The following is an 18439-nucleotide window of genomic DNA, read 5'->3' as shown; positions in this document are numbered from 1 at the left end:
GCCCACTTTCTCGTACTTATCTGCGCGTGTCATAGAAGAGCAATCTTTACCCTCATGCACTACCATCAATTCAGACATTTTATATGATTTCATATCTAGTTCAACGCAATTTTGCTGGCCTGTGTCAATTTTAGAGACTAGATGATTAGTTGAAGGTAGAAGTCAGAAGTGAGGGCCCTCATGGGTTTTTTGATTATGTGATTACTTGGCCGTTTTTTTAATGATTATTTGATTATTAAGCCAAATATTTCATGATTATTTGATTACCTAGGACTGTATTTTTAGTTTATGATTATTTGATTACTAAAGATAAGCAAATATTTAATGATTATGTGATTATATTGGCAAAAAAATGGTGATTATGTGATTACTAGGACCCCCCCCCCCCCCCCCCCCCATGAGGGGCCTCATTTTTGTATTTATCAGCACCATTACTAAAGAATCATTTGATTTTTTTAATTATTTGAAATTAATTCGGACACGTGTTTCTTGAATACTCTTTGTCAGTTTCGCTTGAACAGGTTATTCAACAAGAAAACACAAAAAAAAGTGTACAAACACCATACCTTGAATAGAGCAGATGAGTATTTATGGCAAATTTGATACAAAGTAGAAATGACTTATGATTATCCATAGTTTAATTTGAATTATTCGAAGGTTGTAATTATGACATATGAAGTTGACGGTTGAAAAATTTAATAGCAGGAAAAGCAAAACACCTTTTTATATATCACCAATACTTTCAGAAAAAAATATATTGCATTTTGAATATGTAAAGTCAATCTGGTTCACAAAAAAATCATGAAATATTTCGTTTTGTCTATCAATGGTATGTGGTTCTTCGGCGTCTTCTGATACAGACATTATTACGGAACTTTTAAGTTCAAATATAAACAAAAAGCGCTTCCAAATAAATGTTCATAAAGAGGGAGGTTTGGCATGCCACAAAACCAGGTTCAACCCACCATTTGTTTCTTTAAAAAAATGTTCGTACCAAGTCAGGAATATGGTCATTGTTATATTATAGTTTGTTTCTGTGTGTGTTACATTTTAACGTTGTGTTTCTTTTGTGTCGTTTGTTTCCTCTTATATTTGAGTGTGAATTCACATTATAAGACGTGTCACGATACTTTTCTATCCCAAATTCATGTATTTAGTTTTGATGTTATATTTGTTATTCTCATCGGATTTTGTCTAATGCTAAGTTCATTTCTGTGTGGGTTACATTTTAATGTTGTGTCGTCATTTTCTCTTATATTTAATGCGTTTCCCTCGGTTTTGGTTTGTAACCCGGATTTGTTTTTTTTTCTATCGATTTATGAGTTACGAACATCGGTATAATACTGTTGTCGTTATTCATGAAGACTTAAAAACAGTAAAAACAGTAATGGATAGTGTGAATGTTTAGAATATGCTTACGTTGTGAGCAAATTTCAGCATTTTATAGTTTGAAAATGACTCGCAATGATATTGATTCATGTTTCATGAAGGCTCATACAAATGACTTCTTATTTGAATTTGCAATGTCTATTTTATAAAAGTGCACAAAGGCTACTTGAAATTACTAGTACTTGATCGGAGGAACTCGTTTTCCTCGTTAAACACCAAACATTTCTGTTGAGAATTGTAAATTACACAAATGCTTAACTCAATATTTTTTTTTCAATTACAAAACCCATTTAAAAAAAGTTATCAAAGGTACCAGGATTATAATTAATACGACAGACGCGCGTTTCGTTTACATAAGACTCGTCAGTGATTTAAAAAAGTTATCACAATTACCATGAGTATTCTATTTATGATTTAAACAAATGTTTTATCAGACAGAAACTGTATCTCTATTTTTAAACGAGAAGACTTCACTGTGTGTTGCTTCTCTTCCTTCCGCAATAAATTAATCATCATGCCTCTGTGTCCGATAAGTGCTTTGCATAGTCGCATTTGTCATCCATTCTTATGATTATTCAGTTTGGGTTATTTTGGAAAAAAAGGCGTCCGGGTATTGTTTCCGTCACCTTCTCGTCCTTCTTTCCTTCTCTGCCTTCTCATAAATGAGACCCAACACAGTAGCATCAGATAAAGTCGGGTAGTCAAAGTCAGATTAATAGATATTGTAATGGATGGTCACAATTTAATAAAATAAATTATATACCCATCTATTAAATTGGTTGTCTGGTTGCTGAAACGGTGTTTATCCATTTATAAAATTGAGAATGGAAATGGGGAATGTGTCAAAGAGACAACAACCCGATCAAATAAAAAAACAACAGCAGAAGGTCACCAACAGGTCTTCAATGTAGCGAGATATTCCCCGCACCGGAGGCGTCCTTCAGCTGGCCTCTAAACAAATATATACTAGTTCAGTGATAATGAACGCCATACTAATTTCCAAATTGTACACAAGAAATTAAAATTAAAATAATACAAGACTAACAAAGGCCACAGGCTCCTGACTTGGGACAGGCGCAAAAATGCGGCGGGGTTAAACATGTTTGTGGGATCTCACCCCCCCCCCCCCCTATACATCTAGCCAATGTAGAAAAGTAAACGCATAACAATACGCACATCAAAAATTCAGTACAAGAGAAGTCCGAGTCTGATGTCAGAAGATGTAACCAAAGAATATTACAATAATACATAAATAACAACAGACTACTAGCAGTTAACTGATATGCCAGCTCCAGACTTCAATTAAACTGACTGAAAGATTATGATTTCATCATATGAACATCAGGCACAATCCTTCCCGTTAGGGGTTTAGTATCATACCATCATAAAATATATGAGAAGAACATAACCCATGTCATGCCAACAACTGTTTTTAGAATAAATGTCTTTAGTTCCGATGTAAAGACCTTATCAGTGACTCAATATTAACGCCAAAATATGCAATCTTTAATGACTTGACAACAGTATCGTAACTACAATGTATATCCCTTCTTAATTAGTCTATTCAAAGGTTTTGTTAGTTTCTGAGGTGAATACTGACACCTTTGTGCTTTATAAAGAATATTTCCATAGCAAATTGGATGTGAAATACCTGAACGTATAAGAAGTCTTCATGTTGAGCTATATTTACGAATGATGTCCTTATACCGATGATAAAATTTAGTAAATGTTTTGACTATTTTGTGATATCGAAAACCCTGGTGTAATAATTTTTCAATTTATGTACATTTCATACCCCACCCGAACGCAACACAATTCAATGTGATATCCGGTTAATCTTTAGACTGTGTAAATCAGTTGAAAGTGTATGAACTATTCATTATCTAAATTTAACTTGATTAACAAGACATTTAAATACACACATTGATGTACTCTATCTGTGTGTAAAGTTGTGTACCGATATGTTAGACATAAACATGGAGAGCGAGAGTGTATTGTTTTGGTCAAAAGCAGCTGGAACGTTCCTGGTTTCCTCTGCCGTGCTCTACGTCGCATGGAAAAAAATAATAAGCAAAGCTCCCAAGTAATTTACGTTTTTAATCATATAGTTTTACTAGCTCTACAGTAAAATCGTTTTTTGTTTATTAATTATATACAGAACATTCAAATATGTTATAATAAAAACCAAAAAAAGTTTGTAAATACCCGGCGAGGACTTCAGAGAAGAAAACAAATGATTCGTGAGGTATGATCGATTACGCACTATAATAATAATGACCATGTAGTTTTCTATTTTCTAAAACAGTATATATGAAATTGTATTTAACAACTTTATCGTATTCAAATGATCCTATAAACAAATGTTAGCCTCATCGCAGGCGCGGATCCAGGGGGGGGGGGGGGGGTTCCGGGGGTTGGACCCCCCTTTTTTTGGACGATCAATGCATTTGAATGGGGACATGTAATTGGAACCCCCCTGTCATTGGTTAGGAACCCCTCCCCCCTTTTTAAAATGGCTGGATCCCCCCCTCCTGCATCGACATGTCTTTTTATCAGTGTCAATGTTTATATAAACCAAAAACAATCAATGATATGTGTTGGAATGTATATAGAGAATAATAAATGGCAAAATCCGTATCATATGTCGTATTATCCCGAGACATCAATATCAGCCCGAGAGATGATATTGGTCGAGGGTAATACGGCATATGATACGGCTTTTGCCATGTATTATACGCTTTATCATATATTTCAACAGAAGAGTATTATATTATATGAACTGTTTTTTGATCCATAGCACTGGGTAAGATTCAGTTCTGCTTTTGTCTTGTTTCAAAGCCATACTGAAAATAACTGCTCAATTATTTATACGAAGCACCTGGGTTACCTTACAATCTGTTGTTTTAAAAATATTTTGTTTATTATTGCATTTATTTGAGTGTTTTGTATTTTTTATAGTTTTTTATAGTTTTATAGTCATTTAGTGTGCCAAAAATTATGTTGTGAAAACTTGATGTTCGTGACGTCACTTACAATATGAAAACTTGATGTTCATGACGTTACATACCAAACAATGACGTCATTTAAAAAATTGACCTATTTTGAGGAAATTTTTTCTTAAGCCAAAAAAAAAAAAAAAAATGACATCATATAAAAAAAAAAAAAGAAAAAAAAAAGGGTATGCGATACGGGTTTTACCATGTTATTATTCCTGGGTCGAGTCGAGTACAAGTACATCTGATATCTTCAGACACTCAACAGTTTTTGTCTTTATTTTGCAATTTATTTCGTACATTGTTTTGTTTTGAAAGACAGAAAAAAAACTGCATTTTTTTTCGATTTAATGTTTTTTTTAGGCCTCCATAGTAATACATTTAAATGTAATCACACAAGAAGCTGATAATCGGTACGCCGAAAAGAATCTCGCGTGATCACCTTAAAAAAAATCATCGCACAAAGGTCATAATTATCTATTGTAACATAACAAATTATTTCAACAGTAAAAAAGAAATAACAATACGTCCGATTCCAGATAAAAGCGTTTTATTTCTTGTCAAATCATTCACTGATTCTATTGACGCTTAATTATGATAGTTTGTTTTAGAATTTTCTTCGGAATTCAGTATTTTACTTTTTATTCAAACATTCAAATTTTAGACTTGGAGTTTAAACGCGATAACTGTATATTATATAAATATAGGCTAGCGATATATGTTGGGCTTTTAATGTAGAAAACTTAATAAGACACCAAAAGCATTTATTTCACCCTATACTTTTGATTTCTACTATTCTATCTATAATGATACGGATATGTATAGTAACTACAATATTCTTGAATGTGATATACATGTATTTGCTTTTCGGACTAAATAACTATTTTGTATCTAATTTTAACAAGAACATAAGCATATGCAGAAAGTATTATTAGTTTACCCGTACTTTGCTGCAAAAAAATACAACACAACATTAATCAAATGCAAATCGCATCTACAACATAAATATTTGTTTTAGGAAGAATTACCCACCCGATACAGTAATACTTCACCAGATTGGACGAGGTCCATATGCATCTAGTATGACTCCATATGCCATAAAATTAGAAACTTACCTGCTTATGGCAAACATTCCTTATGAAGTAGGTTTATCTTTAATATTAAAGTTAAATATTGTGTGTTATAATCAGAAACTCTACCTATTTATCACTTATAACTTCTCGATATAAGACTCCAGTTTCGCATTTTGGCATTGGGGATCTATGTTTGCTCGTGTATAATTTATATTAGGTCGGACGATGGTCTATGTTGAACAGGATTGTTTTTCAGTGTTCTTGCACTTAAAAGTCTTTAGTTTATTTCAGACATATTTAAAATCTTCTGTGCGAGAATAGTGGTTAAAGTTAACAAATTATATACGTTTATGACAATGGATCACAAATGCTAGCATATGATTCTGCTTCGTTAGAAATATTATTAGAGAACTCGTACGTGATATTGAACATAAATTTTTTCTAATTACAAAATACAGATCAAAATGGAACTTCTCATATAAAGAGGGAAGGATATATCTGACAAAATGTAAACACGAACATTTACTGTTTTAATATTATATTTTGGAAAGGTTGTCTTTCGACAACTCTACGACATATCATTCAATTAAAAACACATATTATATCAATAATAATATCAGCACAACAATGATGAATCTGTAAATGTATCATGCTATTTGAATATCGAGACAACACCGCTTGTACAGTCTCATATATATTATATATAAATAAGTTATTCGTTTATGAGATACACATTTTTCTATCTTTTCCCCTGGTATATTACATGAGGTGTTTTACAACCACTGGGTCTATGCCACTGCAGCTGGATGTTTACAACACGATGGTATTACTGATTGGTCTTTTGTAGACGAAACGCGTATGTAATATCCATTAGTTCAAGCCTGGTATATGTGATGAGTTTTTCAACATCTTACATCTACTGAGTATTTGTTTTAGAATGTTCACAGTTTCACTAAAAGCAAGAAAGGAAAATTCCCATGGATTGAATACAATGGAGAGGAAATTTCAGATTCTGAATTTTGTATAGAATATTTAAATGATAAACTTCAAATCGACCTAAATAAAGACTTTACAGCAAAGGACAGGGGAATAGCAAGAGCTTTTCAGAAAATGTTCGAAGAAAACACTTATTGGTATGTCAATTATTTTAATTTTAGTTCTATTTACGTTTTGTTTCATATACTAGTACACGTATGTCAGTACAACATAATATGCATTTATGTTATATTTCAATGTCTCAGTTTTGAGTGAAGGTTGGCGCCTGTTTATACGTTTTAACCGACTGCCTTTTCATGCACCTGTCCTAAGTCAGGAACTTGTTCTTCGGTGGTTGTTATTGGTTAGTGTGGTCCTTAAGTGTTTCTAGTTTGGTTGTCTTTATTATTCATACTAGTCATTTTGGGGTCATTTATAGCTTGCTGTCTGGTGCGAGCCACAGCTCCTTGAAGAAGACCTTACTTTGACCTATATGTGTGTACTTTTTATACATTCTAACTTGGATGGAGATTTGTCTCATTGTCACTTATACCACATCTTCTTATTTATATTTAAAAGAAAGTGACCAGTATTAACTCATAAAATGGTGTTAAAGTTTGTTATCAGTTTAAGAACAGTAGTTTTCTCACCTTCGTGCATGCTTTTAAAAAAAACCATTATGATTACATTTATCAAATTTTACTTGTTCCATAAGCCATCTAGATTCCAAGCTTCTTTAGACGTACCCTGTTACAATCCACTGACTAACAAAGGAATAGTCGGCTAATCAGATTAATTGACATACATTTTGTTTATATAACACTAGAATAACAATACAAGAAAATCAGTCATTGATTATGTTTCTTTTAATTGTTTATAACATTGGAGTAATGCCCCTACATGATCTTATGCCCATTCATATCAGTGTCTACTCTCTAAGTATAGTCATTCACAAAAATTCTGTAGACGACTTAGCTTTTTTCAGCTCAAATACATAGTAGGACTTATCCGGAGCAGTCCTGAGATCACCCCTATTTCATGGATAGTTTCGTGTTGCTCAGTCTTAGTTTTCTATGTTGTTTCATGTGCATTATTATTTGTCGTTCGTCTTTTTCATTTATAGCCATGGCGTTGTCAGTTTATTTTTTATTCATGAATTTGACTGTTCCTCTCGTATCTTTCGACCCTCATTTATATATATTTCAAAATTATAGTAATTAAAAAAAAATTGAGTCATATTGTTGTCCATGATTTTGTATCCAAATATTAGGTGGTGTAGTTTTATTTAAAAATGTATAGTTATTACTTCTGTATAAGAGGTATATTTGTTGCCAAACACTTTTCAAATAAGATTAATAAGATAAATAATATAAAAAAGAAGATGTGGCATGATTGCCAATGAAACAACTATCCACAAAAGACCAAAATGACACAAACATTAACAACTATAGATCCCCGTACGGCCTTCAACAATGAACAAAGCCCATACCGCATAGTCAGTTATAAAAGGCCCCGATAAGACAATGAAAAACAATTCAAACGAGAAAACTAACGGCCTTTTTTATGTAAAAAAAAAATGAACACAAAAAAACACACGTGCTTGCTTATATCCGCATAACCAATCAATAAAACAATTTCAATATTTTCATGATTTGAAATAGATCGAATTACATGAATCCCATAGTGGATTACTGTTGTATGTTTCTGAAAGCTTCATTTAAAATATTCATGTAACTGTATGTATAGCATAAATGAAAAAATCAAACAATTTCCTTATTGCTTTTTTAGCTCACCTGGCCCGAAGGGCCAAGTGAGCTTTTCCTATTACTTTGCGTCCGGCGTCCGTCGTCGTCCGTCGTCCGTCGTCCGTCGTCGTTGTTAACTTTTACAAAAATCTTCTCCTCTGAAACTACTGGGCCGAATTGAACCAAACTTGGCCACAATCATCATTGGGGTATCTAGTTTTAAAAATGTGTGGCGTGACTCGGTCAACCAACCAAGATGGCCGCCACGGCTAAAAATAGAACATAGGGGTAAAATGCAGTTTTTGGCTTATAACTCAAAAACCAAAGCATTTAGAGGAAATCTGACATGGGGGTAAAAATGTTTATCAGGTCAAGATCTATCTTCCCTGAAATTTTCAGATGAATCGGTCAACCCGTTGTTGGGTTGCTGCCCCTGAATTGGTAATTTTGTGGAAATTTTGCAGTTTTTGGTTATTATCTTGAATATTATTATAGATAGAGATAATCTGTAAACAGCAATAATGTTCAGCAAAGTTAGATTTACAAATAAGTCACATGACCGAAATGGTCAGTTGACCCGTTAAGGAGTTATTGTCCTTTATAGTCAATGTTTAACCATTTTTCTTAAATTAAAGTAATCTTTTACAAAAATCTTCTCCTCTGAAACTACTGGGCCAAATTCAATCAAACTTGGCCACAATTGTTATTGGGGTATGTAGTTTAAAAGATGTGTCCGGTGACCTGGTCTATCAACCAAAATGGCCGCCACGGCCAAAAATAGAACATATGGGTAAAATACAGTTTTTGGCTTATAACTCAAAAATCAAAGCATTTAGAGCTAATTTGACATGGGGTACAATTGTTTATCAGATCAAGATCTATCAGCCCTGAAATTTCCATACGAATTAGGCAACCCTTTGTTGGGTTGCTGCCCCTGAATTGGTAATTTTAAGGAAATTTTGCTGTTTTTGGTTATTATCTTGAATATTATTATAGATAGAGATAAACTGTAAACAGCAATAATGTTTAGCAAAGTAGGAATAACAAATAAGTCAACATGACCGAAATGGTCAGTTGATCCCTTTAGGAGTTATTGCCCTTTATAGTAAATTTTTAACCATTTTTCGTAAATCTTAGTTATCTTTTACAAAAATCTTCTCCTCTGAAACTACTGGGCCAAATTAATCCAGACTTGGCAACAATCATCTTTGGGGTATCTAGTTTTAAAAATGTGTCCGGTGACCCGACTTTAAAATCAAGATGGCCGCCACAGCTAAAAATAGAACATAGGGGTAAAATGCAGTTTTTGGCTTATAACTCAAAAACCAAAGCATTTAGAGCAAATCCAACACGGGTAAAATTGTTTATCAGATCAAGATCTAACTGCCCTATAATTTTCAGATTAATCTGACAACCCATTGTTGGGTTGCTGCCCCTGAATCGGTAATTTTAAGGAAATTTTGCTGTTTTTGGTTATTATCTTGAATATTATTACAGAAAGAGATAAACTGTAAACAGCAATTATGTTCAGCAAAGTAAGATTTACAAATAAGTCAACATGACCGAAATGGTCAATTGACCCCCTAAGGAGTTATTGTCCTTTATAGTCAATTTTTAACAATTTTCATAAAATTTGCAAATTTTTAATAACATTTTCCACTGAAACTACTGGGCCAAGTTCATTATAGATAGAGATAAATGTAAGCAGCAAGACTGTTTAGTAAAGTAAGATTTACAAACACATCACAATCATCAAAACACAATTTTGTCATGAATCCATCTGCTTCCTTTGTTTAATATTCACATAGACCAAGGTGTGCGACACAGGCTCTTTGGAGCCTCTAGTTCTTGAGTATTGAGTTAATAACTCGCCTGTGCAAAACCAACTGTCAACAGTGATTTGACTATGAACTATTTCATTTATAACAGGGCATTTGCAATGGATAGATGGGTATATGATAAAGAATGGACAGCTTGTAAAATCTTCAAAATTCCATTATTAGCTGGTTATATTGGCAGACGACAAATTAAGAAAATAATGTATGCCGTTGGTATGGGACGACATAGTTCAGATGAGGTGTATCATATTATGGAGCTTGATTTAAAAGCTGTATCAGACTTCTTAGGTAAAGTGTTGGTAACTCGGTAATATTTGCTCACCTGACATACACCATTATTTAGCCAAGTAATGTAACATTCAATCATAAGAATTAACTACTTCATGACAATCTTATTAATCGTTAAAATTTTGTAATGGGTTAAAAAGTAAAATACCAATAAACCGAATTGTCTGGAAAATAAAAATCGGAAAGTCCTTTATTAATTAGCAACACAAAATGCTCAAAACGTCAAACAAATGACAAACAACTGTCATAATCCTGACTTAGGGAAGACATTCATACATGCAGGAAATGGTGAATAAAAACCTGGTTTTATAGCTAGCTAAATCTCTCACTTGACAATTGCATTAAATTCGATTATATGGACAACAATGTGTTAACAAAACACACAAATAAGATAGGTACCAATATAAAAAAGGGTACAGCAGTTACCATTGTGTTATAATCTTAATCACTTTAAAACAAAACATTGGTGGAATGCATAAGACCCAAGCCACGACAAAGGGATATTGCCATAAGGTGTTTTCACCTAGCTTGAAAAGCATGGAAAAGGTGTTGAAGTTAAAAATCTTGAAGAATTCATGCGATATAATAGTCTATACAAATCTTTCATTGTGGTTCGGAGAAAAAGGTCGAATATATGCATTTTGCAACTGTATAATTAGGATATCAGATACAGTTTCATTTGCCAGATAATGATTTTAAAATAAATTGCTTGAAGAATTCATTGCTTCAGCTCCACGGCCGACACTCGGCTAACCGAGAGATTGGTCGGTTAATCTATATTGAGTATGCGGCTATATCGGCGGTTGGTCTGTTAATCGGATTGGTTAAAGTCTGTTAATCAGATGTTATCGAGAAAATCATTGAAAACTCAGCATGTTTCATTGTATAACCTTTTAAATATATGTTTATCATAAAAAATATTTATGTCTATAAACAAAACTATTCAATGTACTGAATCCAGTGGTGTAATTATTATTTTTCTAGCTTCTGTGTTCGATCTATAAAATGAAAAGACAAGTTACTCACCAATAAATTTATACACATTTTGCACACACAAAATGTACACAAAATGACACTTGGGTTGAATTTACTTGCATGCAATATTTTGAACATCGGAAAAAGACAGGCATTATGTGTGTTAACCAAATTGATATCATCGTGTGAAAAATCTACACGAAAATATGTATTTTGGTGACATAAATCAATCTATATTTATAACCTGGTCTGTTAATTGGTCAGATGTATAAAACCCGGTCTGTTAATTGGTCTGTTAAGAGTTATGAATGACAATAAAAGTATAATTTTATTACTTTATGGTGTGTTAATTTGGTATGATCCAGACGAGCGGCTAAAATATACGGAAACAACACTTGAGCAATGAAACATTAAATATATACGTAAACAAAACATGAGCAATAGAATATAAAATATACGGAAACAAAACACATGAACAATTAACAATTTAGGGAACGGATATTGAAAATTGATAAAATGGTTTCAAAAAGTGTTAAATTAAAGTAAAATTTATTTTATCCGGGAATGGTCGCATATATCATGTGGATTCTGTGTAATTGTCCTGAATGACACCAATTTGTCATCTACATTGGTAACCTGTATATAAATCAGAGATTAACGTCGTAATGTAACTAAACATCAGTAAGTAAAATATATTGGGATGCCTAAATATAAAGAATAAAGAAAGAAAAATGAGTAAGATAAATAAAATGTAGAGAAAAGTAACATTACAAAAGAATACAGAAATACAAAACACCCCCAATCCGGACCCTCATGGTATACACGAGAATCTGGATGGAGATACAGAATTTGATTAAAAGATAAGGACAGTAGAGAGTGATGCATTGCTAAAAAAGAGAAAAACAAAACAATAATTGTTTTAGAATAATGACATGAAACCCCCCTTGGTGTTGAAACACTAACGGATTGCAATGTACTCATATTGGTGACAAATGCTTTAAGTTAACATGTTAACAACTACAGTTCTCCTCTGCACATATGTAGAAAAGGAACTAAACGGAATAAAATAGATTAAAACTTAATTCAACCAAATGTAGCTGCATTCGCTCCTTTCCATTTACTTCTTTAGAATGATTTGTAAACAACAGATGATTAAGTAATAGAAGAAAAGAACCAACTGGATGATGCTGACGAACTAGGGTTAAACGTCTAGTGACAAATATCATGTGCATATGAAAACGACAACACGTTATATGTACCCTGTGTTGTATTAGAAAGACACGTTCAGACGGACTTCATAACATGCTACTTTGAGCAGACACAAAAATTAAGGCGTATTATCATTTCTTTTACTCAAGAACATCTCATTCTTAAATTTTTCAATGGGAAAATATAAAGGCAGCAAAACTATTTTCGTGGCTTAATAACTCTTAACTGAAACAATTTCAATTTTCCAACCCATTAACAGACTTTATTCTTATAATTTTCACTAAAACGTGGTATTAATGTCAATTTATATTTAAAAACCAAAGTAGTATTTTGTGTCTTATAAATGATATCTAAAATTGTTTATTTCGCCTTTTATTAAAAAAAATTTGCTATGCGTGTAATCATAAATACTACATGCTTGCGCGACGCCTTTAACTTTTACTGAAAACTTCGCACACTATGAAATGTTTTTAAAGGTGGAAAATATTCTATGATAGATATCGTTTTGTCAGACACTTTTCTTTTTTTTGATTTGATTCTTTTAATATGTCAAAAATCTGTATATTTGATAGAGTTTAACATTTAATTGTGCATTTTACTCTTAACAGACGTATATCCAACCCGATTAACAGACCAATCGCCCATATAGCCGCATACTCAATATAGATTAACCGACCAATCTCTCGGTTAGCCGAGTGTCGGCCGTGAGCTCTACAACAATATCAGTTGCTAAATCAGTGTGATAGGGTTGTTATAAACATGTATCAATGACATATAAGAAACAATTACGGAATGTTTGAGCAATGTTATTTTTAATGATATCAAGTATGCGAAACAATTTATACGCTAAATAGATATACGAAGATGTGATATGAGTGCCAATGAGACAACTCTACATCCAAGTCACAATTAATAAACCAAGTAAACAATTATAGGACAAAGTACGGTCTTAAACACGGATCATTGTCTCACATCATACTGTAAGCTATAAATGATCCCAAAAAATACGAGTGTAAAACCATTCAAACGGGAAAAACAATAATCTATATAAAAAACGAGAAACACTTATGATCCCCACCAACAAACGACAACTACTGAACATCAGAGTCCTGATATAGGACAAGTGCAAACACATGCAGAGGGTTTATACATTTTAATGGTACCGAACCTTCAACCTTGACTGAATAATAGTGTAACATCGCAACAACAAAAAACACACTTTCTAATATCAATTGCAATGGCTTAACTCAATTAAAAAACAAATTAACACAAGTGAACAAACAGTGAAGGAATAAATTTAACCTGTTTTCCGCTGGCGATTAGAATTAGTCATTTGCGAAGACATTTCACGAAAGAAATATATATAACGATTTCATATCATCCATCTTGTTTATTTACTTTTTTCCGGATTTCTCCGACTTGACCTAATTAGACAATTCTCGAGCTCGTAAAAGAGGTTTGTAGACGAAACCGCGCGATCGGGGCAAATACATGATTTCAATCCTGATATTCATGAAAACTTTTTTACGTGACTTGAACTTTTGTTTTAGGTAACAAAAAATTCCTTCTAGGAGACAAGCCATGCCAAGCAGACTGTAGTGTATTTGGTCTGATTAGTAATGCATACTGGCAATCGTTCGGAAGTCCAGTAGAATCAACAATCAAAAGTAAGCATCAAATTCAAATCCCATGATTATCATCATTTGAATGTCTTCCAAACGAGGACATTCATTCTAAGAGAACACATATAAAGAAATTTCTAAAATGCTTGACAGTTTCCTTTAACTATTTGAATGTTCATTATTTATACTAAAGTTTTACTAATACATGTGTTCTTTTTAAATCTGTATGTATCCAAACGACGGCTTTAAAATGTATAAAACACAAACATTTCCATTCGTCTCAACTCGGTCGATTCCGTACCCTCATCATAGAAGGAGAGTAGCGGATTCTACCGAGGTATGCCGAATGAAACATTTCATAAAATATCTACTTTTTTTCTCACTTTTGAACAATCCATTAATTGTGGATTCAAATATAAAGGCAACAGTAGGTTACTGCTGTACGAACGTCATACATCGATTGAGACAAAATAATCCTGTTTTCAAACTAAAACCGAGGGAAACACATCAACTATCAGAAAAAAACCAACGAAACAACAGAAACTTTAAAGTGGACAAAAAAAAGTTATTCTTTAAAATGGATTATGTATCGTTAGATAGATAATGCATCTCATAACATAGACTAATACGTATGTCAAGTATGTCTTTATTTCAAACAACCCACTATAAACAAAAAGTTCAGACGATATAAAGCCTTATAGACTTACTATAAACAAAAATTCGCATATGTAAATTTGAACCCACAATCGAAATCAGTTTTAAGTTATAAGATTATTTCTTCATTGTTAATATATTAAGATATATATATATGGCCAATAAGGAAAATGAAAAACAAATATGTACTTTTTTAGCTCACCTGGCCCGAAGGGCCAAGTGAGCTTTTCTCATCACTTGGCGTCCGGCGTCCGGCGTCGTCCGTCGTCGTCCGTCGTCGTCCGTCGTCGTCGTCGTCGTCCGTCGTCGTTAACTTTTACAAAAATCTTCTCCTCTGAAACTACTGGGCCAAATCAAACCAAACTTGGCCACAATCATCATTGGGGTATCTAGTTTAAAAAATGTGTGGCGTGACCCGGTCAACCAACCAAGATGGCCGCCACGGCTAAAAATAGAACATAGGGGTAAAATGCAGTTTTTGGCTTATAACTCAAAAACCAAAGCATTTAGAGCAAATCTGACATTGGGTAAAAATGTTTATCAGGTCAAGATCTATCTGCCCTGAAATTTTCAGATGAATCGGTCAATCGGTTGTTGGGTTGCTGCCCCTGAATTGGTAATTTTGAAGAAATTTTGCTGTTTTTGGTTATTATCTTGAATATTATTATAGTTAGAGATAAACTGTAAACAGCAATAATGTTCAGCAAAGTAAGATCTACAAATAAGTCAACATGACCAAAATGGTCAGTTGACCCGTTTAGGAGTTATTGCCCTATATAGTCAATTTTTAACCATTTTTCGTTAATTAAAGTAATCTTTTACAAAAATCTTCTCCTCTGAAACTACTTGGCCAAATTAATCCAAACTTGGCCACAATCATCTTTGGGGTATCTAGTTTAAAAAATGTGTGGCGTGACCTGGTCAACCAACCAAGATGGCCGCCACGGCTAAAAATAGAACAAAGGGGTAAAATGCAGTTTTTGGCTTATAACTCAAAAACCAAAGCATTTTGAGGAAATCTGACATGGGATAAAAATGTTTATCAGGTCAAGATCTATCTGCCCTAAAATTTTCAGATGAATCGGTCAATCGGTTGTTGGGTTGCTGCCCCTGAATTGGTAATTTTGAGGAAATTTTGCTGTTTTTTGTTATTATCTTGAATATTATTATAGATAGAGATAAATTGTAAACAGCAATAATGTTCAGCAAAGTAAGATCTACAAATAAGTCAACATGATCAAAATGGTCAGTTGACTCCTTTAGGAGTTATTGCCCTTTAAAGTCAATCTTTAACCATTTTTCATAAATCTAAGTAATCTTTTACAAAATCTCCACTGAAATTACTAGGCCACAATCATCTTTGGGGTATCTAGTTTGAAAAATGTGTCCGATGACCTGGCCATTCAACTAAGATGGCTGCCACGGCTAAAAATAGAACATAGGGGTAAAATGCAGTTTTTTGCTTATAACTATGAAACCAAACCATCTAGAGCAAATCTGACAAGAAGTTAAATTGTTAATCAAGTCAATATCTATCTGCCCTGAATTTTTCAGATGAATTGGACAACTGGTTGTTGGGTTGCTGCCCTCCAATTGGTAATTTTTAAAGAAATTTTGCCGTTTTTGGTTATCTTGAATACTATTATAGATAGCGATAAACTGTAAACAGCAATAATGTTCAGCAAAGTAAGATCTACAAATAAGTCAACATGACCTAAATGGTCAATTGACCCCTTAAGGAGTTATTGCCCTTTATAGTCAATTTTTAACAATTTTCATTAATTTGGTAAATTTATGTAAATTTTTACCAAATATAGTTCTCTGTTACTAATGGGCAAAGTTCATGATAGATATAATTGTAAGAAGCAAAATCGTTCAGTAAAGTAAGAACTTCAAACACATCACCATCACCAAAATACAATTTTGTCATGAATCCATTTGTGTCCTTTGTTTAATATGCACATAGACCAAGGTGAGCGACACAGGCTCTTTAGAGCCTCTAGTTTTTTTAAATATGCATTTTTCAAAATCAAACAACTATTGATGAAACAATTTAAGTGTGTCTCAAATAAAATACATCAAAATCAATGCAAGTGCAATGAAAATTTATTTTTATTTTCAGAATATAGAAACTTGTGTGATTATTGTCAAAGAATGAAGGAGACATTTTGGCCTGACTGGGACGAATGTATCACGCATGGAAATACAAAAGAGGCAATTAAATGATTATATTAGTAATTAGCTCTTTAGTATATACATGTATAATATCATGATAACGTGGCATGTAAATATAAAATAAAATTCAATTGATGACAATGTCCATTGAAGTGGATTGATTTAATAACTTTGATTATTTGTAAATGAAGAGAAGAGGATAATGTACCACTATCTAGTCTTTAAAAGAACGAAAATGTAATACTATTTTATCTTTCGACAATTTGAGTCGTTTTCATCGAAAATGAATGTAGAAATATAATTTTTACGCTTCAAATCAGAAATTTAATGTTCGTGATAGTTTCACTATGACATCTAAAATCATAAACTTTAAAAAAAATATATATGCCTGAAATGGTCGTTTTAACATTGATTTCGACAAAATAACTAAGCTTGATCATGACCTTCAAAGATATTGTAATTATATTGTAATACATTATACTCGATGGATTGATTTTCCCTCAAGCATTCTTAATTAGTATCAACTTTATTGGAAAGTCCTCGATCCCAATCTCAAACATTATCGACCGGCTGTTGCTGACCCGATCATAATCTTAATCTCACTCAAAGACCTGAACTAGTAGTCGACCAGCCGGACACAATCTTAAATCGGTTTCGTACTATATTCAACAATTTTATTTATTTTTTTTAAATATGCATTAATATATAAAAATAAGAAGATTTGGTATGATTGCCAATGACGCAAAGCACCCCCAGGCACCAAATGACGACACGTAGATATCAATCTCAATATGTTTACCCTGAAAATGCGAGACATGTCTTAGATATTGAACACTATATGGGTCGTCTCGTCCCCTTTATGCATAACTTGTCTGTCAACAATGGCTCACAATAGCCTGCCTAGTATACTCTGCTGAACTTTCTCATGACCATTCAGTTATGATTTTATGTGTGCATAACTCCAAAAGTTATCCTCTGGATCGTCAACTGCAATGTATATGCTGACAGAACATTTGCACTGTCTCTAAAGGTCTCATTAAATTAATGAATATAATGAATCAAACATGTAATGTAATTTTTTTTCATGAAACAAAGGAACTTTTATTTGACATTTTAATGTCTATTTTACAAAAGTGCATAAAGGCTACTGGAAATTCCAGGTACTTACTCGGGGTAAATAGTTTTCCTTGATTAACATCATACATTTTTATTAAGAGTTCTTAATTATACAAACGCCAAACACAATCGCTTCTTATTACAAAATGCGATTTAAAAAGTTCACAATAACCATGAGTATTCTATTCATCAGTTGAACAAATATTTGTCAGCTAGAACCTTTTTCAAAGTATTTATTATATAAGGTCTTCGTCGACATTTTCATGAAAAATTTCTGAATTGCATTTCCCTGGTGCTTTCTCCGTAACACATGCAAATATTGATAGTTTCAGACCAAACTCATCACTCTTTATAGCCGTGATCGAAATAAACATAATGTCGTTTTCG

The 18439-nt window shown here is 32.9% G+C and overlaps 1 protein-coding gene across 2 annotated transcripts in view; it reads left to right on the top strand.

Moving 5' to 3' along the window:
• The window catches only part of LOC134707875 (failed axon connections homolog), a 36410-nt gene extending 19333 nt beyond the window's left edge, over positions 1 to 17077 (top strand). Inside the window, exons 1-6 of one of the 2 annotated variants that reach the window (XM_063567980.1) lie at positions 3192 to 3472; positions 5401 to 5524; positions 6392 to 6588; positions 10105 to 10301; positions 14036 to 14152; positions 16884 to 17077. In XM_063567980.1, coding sequence (XP_063424050.1) covers positions 3351 to 3472; positions 5401 to 5524; positions 6392 to 6588; positions 10105 to 10301; positions 14036 to 14152; positions 16884 to 16987 — 861 coding nt within the window. In that variant the 5' untranslated portion in view covers positions 3192 to 3350 and the 3' untranslated portion in view covers positions 16988 to 17077. Of the gene's footprint in view, positions 1 to 3191; positions 3473 to 5400; positions 5525 to 6391; positions 6589 to 10104; positions 10302 to 14035; positions 14153 to 16883 lie in introns of those variants that run through there. The other variant, XM_063567982.1, reaches the window with a different exon arrangement.
• Positions 17078 to 18439: the final 1362 nt, after the last annotated feature.

This window comes from Mytilus trossulus, chromosome 2 (genome assembly GCF_036588685.1).
Source record: "Mytilus trossulus isolate FHL-02 chromosome 2, PNRI_Mtr1.1.1.hap1, whole genome shotgun sequence".
Lineage (NCBI taxonomy): Eukaryota > Metazoa > Mollusca > Bivalvia > Mytilida > Mytilidae > Mytilus > Mytilus trossulus.
This window is presented reverse-complemented; position numbering and strand designations above follow the sequence as displayed.